The 12990-nt window shown below is 38.5% G+C and overlaps 1 protein-coding gene across 1 annotated transcript in view; it reads left to right on the forward strand.

Moving 5' to 3' along the window:
- Nucleotides 1-4863: 4863 nt before the first annotated feature.
- The window catches only part of dapp1.S (dual adaptor of phosphotyrosine and 3-phosphoinositides S homeolog), a 37206-nt gene continuing 29079 nt past the window's right edge, over nucleotides 4864-12990 (forward strand). Inside the window, exon 1 of the mRNA XM_018243397.2 lies at nucleotides 4864-5125. Within this exon, the coding sequence (XP_018098886.1) occupies nucleotides 5007-5125 (119 nt within the window). The 5' untranslated portion in view covers nucleotides 4864-5006. The remainder of the gene's footprint in view (nucleotides 5126-12990) is intronic.

Genomic DNA, 12990 nt, shown 5'->3' on the forward strand with positions numbered 1-12990 from the left:
AAATAGATGTAATTTGCAGGTAAAACATCAACCTAGAAAAATAATTCTTATTAAAATAGGCATTATAGCTATCAATATTGATATCAGGGTCATTTATAATATGGATCCATGTCTCCAGGAGACTCAAGGCCTCAGAGGCCCAAAAAATTTGTGGGGGAAGGTGGGGTGGGGGTAGCTGGAATGGTACATTTAATCAGATTATAATGATCACCATGGAATTGCATGTTTGCTTCCAGGAAAGCTGCTTCATTGCAGGTATATTGACTGAATATTCTACAAAAACTGTTTCAATTCCATGGGTAACTGACATCTTCAAGTACTGAAAAGATATAAGCACAGGGATTAGTTTTACTTTGCTTACTGTGTTAAAGGAGAACCCCTACCTATTAAGCTAGATAGTCCCCCCTCCCTGCTTCCCCCCGCATATTTCAATAGCCCTGAAAATGTCCCTAAAATATTTCTCAACCTAACAGTGCAGAGTAAGCGCAGCGGAGCTTGTGGGCACCATCTTCTTTAAAGGCGGAAATCTGTAATAGATCACCATACTGACGCATGCGCAGTTGGACCAGTCTTCCGGTTCGTACCAACTGCACATGTGCCAAAAGTGCCAGAGATTGCCAAGGAGGACCCGAATTGCTGAAGAGGACCCAAATGAATCCTAAGAGGACCCGAAAATATCTGGAAATCCGGAAGATGGTGCCCACAAGCTCCGCTGCGCTTACTCTGCACTGTTAGGTAAGAAATATTTTAGGGACATTTTCAGGGCTATTGAAGTATGCGGGGGGGGGGGGAATCGGGGAGGGGGAACTATCTAGCTTAGTACGTAGGAGCTTTTCTTAATTGAGGGGTTGAGTTCTCCTTTAAAGAGATACTGACACCAGAAATTAAACTCATTTTTACATCTTTCATAATATCGCCTTTGAAAGCTACTTATAACTTTGCCATAAAGTATTTGTACAATGTTTTTACATTACCTGTCTGATGCCCCATGTTCCTATATGAAAGTGCTGCCATATTTGTGCAGCAGGAGTCCGTTAGCATTAGAAACTTTAACTGACAGGCTGAGATGGGACAGTCAGGTTGGCAAAACAGTCAGGTTTAGAAACTTCAACTAACAATTGCTCACATCAATAAACGTCTGAGCAAAAAACGATCTACATGACCTATAGGCAACTTTTAATGTAAATTTATAATTTTAAAAGTAGTTTTTTAGTGTCAGTATCACTTTAAGGGGTTAAGCATTGCAGCATTAATGTTACACTGTGGGGGGCATGTGCAAGGCCTCTCTCTTACAGTCACATACACAATCTAAAGCAATAATTGATAGATGCAGGACAGTATGAGGGGCAGACTAATTGGAATTGACCATTTACAAGTAGAACCATGGCAAAATATATCTGGTTAGTATTTTAAGCCTCTTTATTTCACTAATAATAACATTCACAGAGAACAAACAGCAGTTTTGGGAACATCCGGACACTTAAAATCATGGAAATACATCCTTTGAAATGCATTATCAATTGGTGGGACCACAAATAAAAAATGTAAAATGCGGGAAAATTTAAAATCAGGGTTCTTAAAATCGAGGTTTCATTGTATCAATAGCTATCAATGTCTTTCATTAGGGCATATTTACTATAGTGTGAAATACGAGAATAACTTTGAACCATCCTAATTAAATACAAATGAAGGTTTGGATTTGAACTGTTTGATGTTAATAGAATGACATTTGTTTACATTATAACTGTGAACTTGTGTTATATAAAAAAGCTGTTTCAGGTTCTAGTGTACTTGCTGAGTCACTTATCATCACTTATCCTCCCTCAGGAATCTCAAATACCCCAAATGTTCCAGACAAGTATATCATCTGAAAGCAGACAACCTGGAAGATTCCATTATGTTGCATCACAGAGCATGGACTAATGTAAACAAGAATATTGGATATGGATTTGTTGGCACAGAGACTCCTGGAACCCCCCTACCAGGGCTATAAATAGGGGCTCAGGAATCAGGGTGCTTTGGAATGCTTATGTACAACTTGTGTCGTACGTGGCCCCTGCATGCGAATAAACCTTATCTGATTTCTTTATCCTGTGAGTCTATGTGGCATTTCCTTATTACTAAAAGAATTGTTTGTCTGACAGAAATGTGATGAATTTTCACCAAAACTTGCCCATGACATTAGCAATTTGCTAAAACATGAGCCTGATACATTTTTAGTCTGTTTTGCCAGGCATAATTACACCGCAGCAAAACCTACAAAATGTAAAAAATTTATCACAAGTGATGGCAAATGGTTTTTTTTTTGCAAAAATCAGCACATTGCACTTGCTGTGTCTTAATTCTAATTTGAAGCATATATGCAATGTTACTGTTAAACTATGTCAGATGTATTGATGCAAATTTGAGGAAAAAAATTGCACTTTAGTAAATATGTAAAGATCGATAAATCTGCATGCATCTGCAAGTTTCTCATATTTTTGACAATTAAAGGGAACAATGAAAATGTCTACATGATAATACCATCATATTTATTTCAGTAGCAGCCTACAAAATAACTGTGGCAACTCTCAGTGTTTGTAATCTATAGGCTAGATAGGGATGAGCCATGTCTTCATCACAGTGGAGGGAACATGTTTCTCATATGGAATTTTTATAGGTATAGTTCCCTTGTAGGATAAGGTGTATACACACAGTAGAAGCCCCATTTTATGTTTTTCAGGGGACCAGAAAAAATGGTTTAAAATCCAGGAAAATGTAAATGCATAATATATATAGGTGGGACCACAAAACAATAATGTAAAATGAGGTAAAACTTAAAATCAGGGGATGTAAAATTGAGGTTTCACTGTAGTTTGAAGGAGACAAGAGAAACAGATCTGTTTGGATTTCTTTTATCGTCAAGGGACAGTATTTTTTGCATGGGCATGGGCATATACAACAATTCATATCAATTTATAAATATAGGCAGGTTCACAAGGTGAAGAATGTTCTCTTCACCTTGTAAACAAAGCTTACAATCTAAGCAGAAAAAGGGAAAAAAGCAGAAGTTGTATCTTGGCCACAGGGATCAGTCTGAAAAATTAGATGTGATATTTAATAATGAAGTTCAGCTAGAGGCTTATAAATTCTCCCCACCGGAGAAGTGGTACTGTTACAGACAAGCTTTAAAGGGTGTGAACATTGCTTTATCCTTTCGTAGAGTAAACTAATTTGAAATTGTGAAAGATGTTTTAGTAAATAGGGAGAGAATACTAGCTTTCAAGAAAGGTTATTCTACATGCTTTCTACAATTTTGCCCAGAAGACTCCAAACTGATTAGGGAAAAAAGTTAAGCTTCTAGCAAGTGTCCATATGTGTAGTTTAACATGCACTCTGGTTATTTACAAATCTATATACTCATGTCCTCAATATGAGTCCCACTTGCAATATACCGATTGTGAAATAAATTATTTTCAAGCATTGCCTAACCATATAGAGGCCACTCCTGAACAGAAGTACTGAGCTATAGGGATTATAACATCAACCTAAAAGCAGGATTAGTGAGACATACTGTAATTACAGCAGAAACTTCCTGTTTCAACACAGGAAATGTTGGTTTACATGTCATACCTATGACGTGTGGCATTTGGTAGGAAAAGACCAAACTGAAATGTTTGTTGTTGGGTTTTTTTCGTATAGAGTAAAATTATCCTGGCCACAGTCAATACATTTGTCAGAAATATGACTGTGTGGCACAAGGACCTCTTAACCATAAAAGAGGAAAATGCCTCTACTATTACTAAGCCTATTTAGTAAGCTAGTAGTGCGCACAGTCATTAAAACATAAATGATGTCACAGAAAAATATGGTAAGTAACAGAAATCCATAGACATCGCAGAAGCAAGTACAATGCCTAATGTGGGTCTTCATGCTATTTGTGGTGTGTCTCCATAATTCCCCTTTAAAAAAAAGTGGCATTTATTTCTTTAAAAGATAAAAGTATTAACAATAAGGTGCATCTCAAACGAATTTTTGAGGCATAAAGCTAACTTCCCAATGTAATGTGGGTCCCAGTGGACTAAATCTTAAAGGCAATGACAGACTGAGATTTTGTTGCCTGCCATTAATCTTGGCTACAGTGGGCAATAAAACGCCCCTTTTTCCTCTCTACCGTATAACATGCAAATCGCTGCTAGGGAAACATATACAACGTGGCTACTTTCCTCGCAAGGAAACTTTTCACCATGTTTGTTTCCCCAGCCACGATTCACATTAGCCGACGTTCTGTCGCACGCTGTAATCTGGGGGGCAGTGATAAAACTCACTTACCTGATACATCAGGCACGTCCTCCTGTTAGCAGAAAACAGACATATTTGGTACCCCCATGATTTCACCTTTTCTTTAAAGAAAAGCTGCACTAAAGCTAGAAACACAAAATTATTATTTCTAATTAGAGCTAACTCTTCTAATGCCTTTGAAATAAACTTTTCTGTCATCCACTGAAGGATAAAGGATATATTATGTTGTGCGTCAGCATAATAAGAACCAGGCACATGCCATATAATTTGTGGTTTAGTTCTTGGAATGAGCACATAGATCTGACTTCATATTATGTAGGACTACCCATGACTGAATATAAAACAATGTCAACATTTATTCTGCCTATTATTTGTTCTGCACATAAATTAAAAAAAAAGAATGCTAGCAATGTTTCCTTGTATTTATTATATCTATGACCTGCTTCTTCGTTAGAGACAAGATGTAATTAAACAATAGCTGCTGTAAAGAATGTCACCTGAAGCACCAACACTCAGAACTGCCGGTGCCATGAAGCAGTTCCTCTCTTGCAGTTGTTCAGTGACTGTGATAGTGGGAGGGCCATGCATGACTTCCTTGTTTTTGTTAAGTTAAGCAGGTCTGGCTAGCTGTGTTTCACAGAGTGTGTGTGTGTATGTGCTCAGGTAGTACGACTGACACAGGAGCAGCCTGATGAAGGAGGGGGTCTCATGGATGAACTGAAAGCATGACCTACAGAGCACACAGGGTGAGTTGGAGGGAAGTAGAGCTGGCAGAGGTAGAAGAGGACGAGGAGAAGACCGAATTTGAACCCCAAACAGCAGACAATGGACTGTTTTCCCTTGGGTAATTACGACATTCATTATTTCATAAACTAGGGAATTATGCATAGCCATGGCACAATAAATGTGGCGTGCCCATAATTTTACGTGGCTATTAAAGGTACCATTTTCACATTACAACATGCTTATCAGCAGTCTGTAGGTATCCCTTTCATCCAGATGTTTGCGATTTAAATGTCCTTCCAGTTTAAACCAATATTCCCTCTAATCTTTTTTCTTTTTGTAAAGACTGTCTGTGGTAAAAATGATTTGTTGCACACTTTCTAAAAACAGAAGTGCTGAATTTTGTGTGTGCCATTTTCTGTGCACTCCATGATTGTTCGTTTCTGCTGCTGTCATAAGATGTGTACATCAGGGAAGGGTGCTTTTAAGGGGAACGTCTTAAAAGATTGTTTCTGTTGCTTAGGGACGTAACATTTTACTTTCTGATTTGCAATAATAAGTCTGTTTTACCAGTTGCCATTTTTCCTTTATGGAAAGATCCCTTATCTAGAAAACCCCAGGTCATGAGCATTCTGGATAATAGATCCCATGCCTGTATAGGATCACATGGAAACCCTCATGCTAAACACAACTCCAACAAATAGAAGAATAACAATTTTAACTTTAACTTTATACTGACTGCATTCAGACTGTACTGCCACTTTATAGATTAAATCATCATTTAAATGTTTTTTTTCTTTATTCCATGAAAAATATTTTTTCCGCATTTTGCTTTTGTCATTTCTTTTCAAATTGAAACGTCTGAAAAGTACAAAAGAAATGGTAGACAACAGTAAACCTATTTACTTTTGTGTTAAGCCCCAAAAAAGACATGTCAAGCTCTTTTTTAAAAAAGATGTTAAGCTAGTACTATTTGGTATCAGATATAATACATTGACCCTTTTTCAGTTCTCTGAAGAACCTCTTGTAAAACTTGAATGCAGTTAAACTCAAACATCCTATTTAGTGATTTCTCTGTAAAGAACCCACAAAAACCATGGTATTATTTCATTGTCTGATTCATTATCAAGAAGAATTCTTAGCCAAAGTACTGAAATGGTGGCCAGATGGTTAAAAAACATTCCAAAATGTTTCCTTTAAAAAATCACTAACTTGAAATGTTGTTGGCGAAATATTTGCCTGTATCCTTAATTGTAATTGTGGCCCATAGTGTACATGTGTTGTACCGCACCGTTTGTGCATGCACGCAACTCGTGCAGATGGCAGTTTGGAGGTCTGGAGGGGGCCCTCGGTGACTGCCAGGAGGACCCTTCATATTGGAGCCCCAGTGGGCCCTCAATGCTCCAGTTCAACCCTGATCCTGACCTAATAGTAGGGCTATGGGAAGTGGAAAAGAAGCTTGTGGGCAGCTATACTAAGGTAATGACAGTTTAGATGAGACTAAAGGATTCAAATAACAGAATGCCAGAAGTTAGCAGAAGGAAAAAAAGAGGAAAATAATTGTAGATAGTTTTAGATTCCCCTCTTAACATTTTCACTAGAAATATATAAATGGAAATAATTTTACAAAGTGATTTGACAAAATTGGTGGATTTTTGTGGAAAACTAATTGTATAATTATATGCAGAGTCACTCAGTGGCTACTAAAGCAAATAATGTACAACTTAGCCTAGTAATTCAAGGGATGAAAATATAAATTTGCTTCATTATAGAACCTTGGTCCTTACCTTCAGTATGTTTTTCGCAAGATTGCTGTTTATAGGTACAGGTGAATAATACTATACAATCCCTGTTTACATTGTGGCTTGTGTGATCAAGCCCCAAGCCCATCACTTTAAAAACGGCCAATCTCATAGTGTCAAACAATTAACTTCTCCAATTTAATAGTTCCAAACAATTAACTTAGTTTTTAAACAGGTCAGAATTCACCAAAGGACTTTTTTTGGGCACTGAGCCCATAGCAAATGGGAAAATCCCAACAGCCAATCCAATAAATATAATTTTGTTTTAAATTGATGTCATACATCAGTGGTCTAGTGGAGCATACCCCACCATGTTTGGCTCACCTTGAGTATGCAGTGTAGTTTTTTGGCTCCAGTCCATAAGATGGATATTAATGAGCTGGAGAGAGTGCAAAGAAGTGCAACTAACCTGGTAACAGGGATCGATGACTTAAAATATAAGGAAAAACTGTCAAGGCGCTGCCAGGCGACATGATTACCCTTTATAAATACATTACAGGACATTATAGACAGGGCACTTAAGTACTTTTTCTGTATTTTAGTGAATGAATAGGTCTGCAACTAGCCTACCTGTTTGTCACGTACAGCTCCCTAAATTCAGAGCAAGTGCTAAGCTCCCTGGTCACGACTCAATCTTCCGCCTGTAGCAGCCGCCTTTGGCCTTGGGAGGAGCCCTCAGATACTCAGATGCCGTCAGGTCTTACCTTGAGAAGAGCGAAGCAGATGATCTGAATGAGCAAAGGGGCACATACATTTCCAAGATTTTGGACAGAAGGCAACAGTTCAGGGAATAGATGAAAATTGTAGTCAGGCAGGTCAGGGTACAGGCAGAGTTCAAGCAGGGTCAGACAGGCAGTGGTCGGTACAGGCAGCGTTCAAGAAATAGTCAGGCAGGCAAGGTTCAATACTGGTAGTGTTCAGAATAGTCAGGCAGGCAAGGTTTAATACCGGTAGTGTTCAGAATAGTCAGGCAGGCAAGGGTCAGGATAGGCAGAGTTCAGAATAGTCAGGCAGGCAAGGATCAAAAACTGGAATCAACAGACAGAAAATCGCACCCAGATACTAAGCAAGTTAGACCTAACAATGGGCAACGATAACAATCCCAAAGCCCCTTTAAATAGTTTGAATTTTGCGACATGAATGCGATGATGTCACTCACATGACCCGTAATACCCGGAAGTGTGTAGCGCGTGCGCCATAGGACAACCAGCAACGGAGGAGGAAGCCCTCCGGCGGGGACACCCACTGCATGCTTCCGCCTCCATGGCAGGTGATTCCTACGACGCGCTTGTTGGGTCTGGACGTAGGTGTGAGTGTCTTTTCCAATGATACAGCCATTGCCCGTACAAAGTTTCAATCAGAGAAGGAAATGTATTCAAGCACAGAATACAAAAGCATCCAGTAGCTCGGGAGAATTCTCTACCCAGCTGACTGTTACATAGATCTTTATAATATCACATCAGCATATAAAATATTAGCCATACGTGATTGGTTACATTCAGCATAAAGGCGTGATTACCTTTTTTTTAAAATGATTCTAGTTCTTATTCTAAGTAAACTTGAAGCTCAAGACTGTACCATAACATAATATATTGTTTATAGAACCAGCTTCCACCTTATCTAACAGCTAGCCTTGAGACTTGTTATGTTCCTGTGCAATCATTCTTCTTTCTACATACATAATCAAAATATCCAAGCTAAAAGTAAAATGAAGAAAATAATATTTTCAGCTTTACCTGACTTCTTAGGCCTTCTACTTTTCGTTCCTAACATGCAATTTCATAATAACCAGCTAGCTAAGCGTTGGCTATTCGGTTCTGCTTGTATACTGTTACATTTGCTGAAAGCTGCATCTTACAAATGATTACAGTTACATGATATATGTTTGTGCTTGGTTAATTAAAGATAGAAAATAGCATAGGGATGAACCAGTATTCAAAGGTTATATAGGTCTGAAAGCATCATAGTAGGCCATGGGCTAATCAAGATCCAACAATCCCCCCTTTGAAAATTTTTTTATTTTCACTAACTTAAGTAGTAGTGAGATTAGTCTGAATCATATGAACATACTGATGGTCACTGGGAAGAATGATGGGGAACTCATTTATTACCCAATCTCATCGGGATAAGGGGGTAGGACATCAAACGATTATATTAGTACTTCTTTAGGGGTGTTAATTTCAGACATTACCATTACCTGGGCATAATGACTATTTGACAATTTGTTGGTTTTGGTATTGCTAGAGATATGACATGACATGGCTTTTCAGAATCAATACTCTGATGATAAACAGGATTAATATGATCAGACAGATAAATACAACAATTTTAAGAATTGTAGACACAATAGAACCCCAGAAACTACCAAACAAACTAGAAAGGGACTAGGGGTACTCTTTCCTAAGGTTACCTTCTATGCGAGTGATAGTGGAAACATGTTTTTCAATTGAGTCATGATGATCAACAATGCAAAGCTAACTCCTGTTTGGGTTTCACTGAGATTAACATTTACTGCTTTGGCGACTCTATGATGTAACTGTAAAACAAAATTATTTTCAAACATTGTTACCTTTGGGAAATGAAGAAGGAAAAACATGGCAATCATAATTAGTTTGAAAGTAGAAAAATAACTCTCAGAACAGCCACCTGTATAAGGAAGAATTGTACCGTACATACTCTTACTACAATGTCTCACTAGGCAAACCACTACTAGTGATGGGCGAATTTGCGCCGTTTGCTTTGGCGAAAAATAGCGAAATCGTGCCGGCGTCTCGTTTTTGACTCCGGCGCCCGTTTTTTCGACACCGGCGCCCGTTTTTTCGACGCCGGAGCCCGTTTTTGGCAGCGCATTTTCGCGGGCGTTTCGCGAATTTATTCGCTGGCGGCAAATCGCGCAAATTCGCCGCAAATTCGCGCCTGGCGAATAAATTCGCCCATCACTAACCACTACAGCCAGTCAGTGCAGAGTCTATTTCGGGCTGAAATTGTTGTGCTCTGGATCTGGTCAGTGGAGGGCTTTGCTTTACCGAAGGTATTATGACTTTCTCACCGCTTGATTAGATGGCGGTAATAATGATTTGCAGTTTGATGCATGCACCCAGTAGGATTTGCCGTCCAATTTTACTGATGTTGGTGATGTGAGCAACACTTGGAATGGTCCTTTCCACCTTGGTTCCAATAGGGATTTCCTGATATGGTTACGATAATAAACCCAGTCTCTTGGTTGTAGTCTATGAGGTTCCAATGGATGTTCAACTGGCTGAGCGGTTTGCACCTGTGATTTAATCAGACATATTGTGTAAGAGTTATATACAGTACTGAGCTATATCATAACTACAGGTTCTGAGTTCTGTAGGGACAGTTGTGGCAACATTAGTATTCATCTTCTTACTAAACAAAATCTCATGTGGGGATAACCCATGTTTTGCTGTGGGACTGTATCTTATCGAGGTAAGTACCAGTAATTAACAGTACAATATAGCATAAAATAGGTAAAAGTGAAACAATATCTTTGGATTTTAGCACCGATTTGGACACTTGTGTCTACAACACAGGAAACAAGTAACCATTAATAAAGCAATCAATCATAGGCTCATCAGAGTAAGCACAAACTTTAAAGGGAATATGATAGAAGTAAAACAAGTTTGTCAATGCTACTAAAAGGTGTAAAACCTAGGCAAAATTGCTACATTTTCCAAAACAAAAGTATTTGCTGCTATATATTCACATACATGCTGTCTTATGTACTTAGCCAAAATAACTTTCGGTAACTTTCTGCAAAAACAAATTTGTAATTCACAATGCCAGATATCTACTACTTGCAACAATACTTACATTCTCACACTTCATTTTTCCTTTGCATTTGCACACAATGCTTTTAATCAAATAATATTACTTTCTATGAAAAAATAAATGATACTTAGCATCTGATATACCTCGTATTATCACATTATGCCAACATTAGCACACATTTTTTTTAAACCAGTATATTTTAAAGGAATTTCGGAAAGAATTTGAGGGCTGAACTGAGCGGAGGGGAATGAGTGGGCTATAAAACACAGAGAGAAGTTTCTCTTATCAGTTTCTGCTTTGGCACATACACATTTAGCAATGTCTGTTACCTTTAGGGTTAGTTCACACAAGGAGATTTGGGGAGATTTTGTCGCCTGGTGACTAATTGCCTCGTCTTCTGAGCGAAAATCTCCCCGAACTGCCTCAGAGTGTTTTCCCATAGGCTATAATGAAAAGTCGCCTGCACTAATGCACACGTGGCGATGCGTTTTCCATAGTCCCCCGAAGTTGCCTCACGGAGGCGTGTTCATTAGCGCAGGCAACTTTTCATTATAGCCTATGGGAAAACACTCTGAGGCAGTTCAGAGAGATTGTCGCTCAGAAGACAAGGCTATTAGTCGCCAGGCGACAAAATCTCCCCGAATCTCCTAGTGTGAACTAACTAAGTCTCTTGTATTCAATTCCGTAGCACAGATCTCCCACCATGTGGATGTTTCATTACCAACGCTACAAACACAAAAAAAAAAAAACAAGCAGTGACCAGTCACCCGCCCAAACAAATTGCAGATCCCGTGCACTTCTCCCTCCAGTCCTCACACACGCACATAGTCATACTGGACACATTGTTAGGACAAAACACAAATACCTTAAAGGAAAACTATACCCCCCAAAATGAATACTCAAGCAACAGATAGTTTATATCAAATTGAATGACATATTAAAGAATCTTACCAAACTGAAATATATATTTACATAAATATTGCCCTTTTACATCTCTTGCCTTGAACCACCATTTCGTGGCTCTATCTGTGCTGCCTCAGAGATCACCTGACCAGAAATACTACAACATTAACTGTAACAGGAAGAAGTGTGGAAGCAAAAGGCAGAACTCTGTCTGTTAATTGGCTTATGTGACCTTACATGTGGTTTGTATGTGTGCACAGTGAATCTTACGATCTCAGGGGGCGGCCCTTATTTTTTAAAATGGCAATTTTCTATTTATGATTACCCAATGGCACATACTACTAAAAAAGTATATTATTATGATAATGGTTCATTTACATGAAGCAGGGTTTTACACATGAGCTGTTTTTCTCAGTATCTTTTAATAGAGACCTACATTGTTTGGGGGGTATAGTTTTCCTTTAAGCAATTTCTTAGGTAAGGCTGTCAATGCAGCAACCTAAGCCTATCCACATTCCCCATCAGGAGATACAGTAGGAAGCTTCCCTTTATTTGCATATCTGTACAAACCCCTATAAAACATTCTACGATTCTATCAGGTTTCTTTCTACTTTTAGTTAAACATATGTTCGCCCAAAGTTTCGAATTCCTTTTTCTTTAACTATTTCTCATGGGTGCTTACAATATCCACCCACCCGCTGAAGCCTTGCAGCATTATTTATTACCTTCTATTAAAGGAAAATACAGAAGAGTGATAGTAGGATAGCAGCTTTTCTATCTATTAAGTAGTGTAATGTTGGGTGAGACTTGCAGTTTTTCCTAGTGAATACTGCTTATGTGTTTTCTAAAATCTGTTACTCCCTGTTCCAGGCTACTTACCTACTTCCTGTACTCATATATCTAATTAGGAAACATAGCCTGCCTCCGGATCAAATCCAGAGTTTATATCTCTTGTAGAAATGACAGCCAAAAGACTGAAAGTGGCAGAGAGGGGGGCGTGAGTCTTTTTTGGTTAAGAGAATCCTATAGATTGAACAGTGATACAGTATATATTAGAGATACATTCCACAATCATGGTCACAAGACAGTTAGCAGTATTCTTAATCAGTAACACAGCTATACCAACATTTAACACTTAACATTAGAGTATACTACAAAACAGGACTTGAGGTTACCCATAACTAAAAAAGTCGACACTTGAACTCCCGAACATGTGGCCTCTGTGTGGTTTACTAAACATATATACCTACCCTTTAACACAATTTTCTCTTTTATCTCTTCTTTCTCTTTCTCTTATCTCTTCTCTCAAGCCGGCAAAAGAGGAAGTGAATGAAGAAATACAGTTACTCTGAAATACGCAATGCTGCAACAAATGCACAGCTAGATAATTGAGGAAATCCTCAAGCCGATTATGATTTCAGAGAGAAGCATTCCTCACTTTCTTCCACTATCTAAGGCAACTAGGATCATGTACGCCCTCTTTCAGACT

The sequence above is a fragment of the Xenopus laevis genome, chromosome 1S (assembly GCF_017654675.1).
Source record: "Xenopus laevis strain J_2021 chromosome 1S, Xenopus_laevis_v10.1, whole genome shotgun sequence".
Classification (NCBI taxonomy): Eukaryota; Metazoa; Chordata; class Amphibia; order Anura; family Pipidae; genus Xenopus; species Xenopus laevis.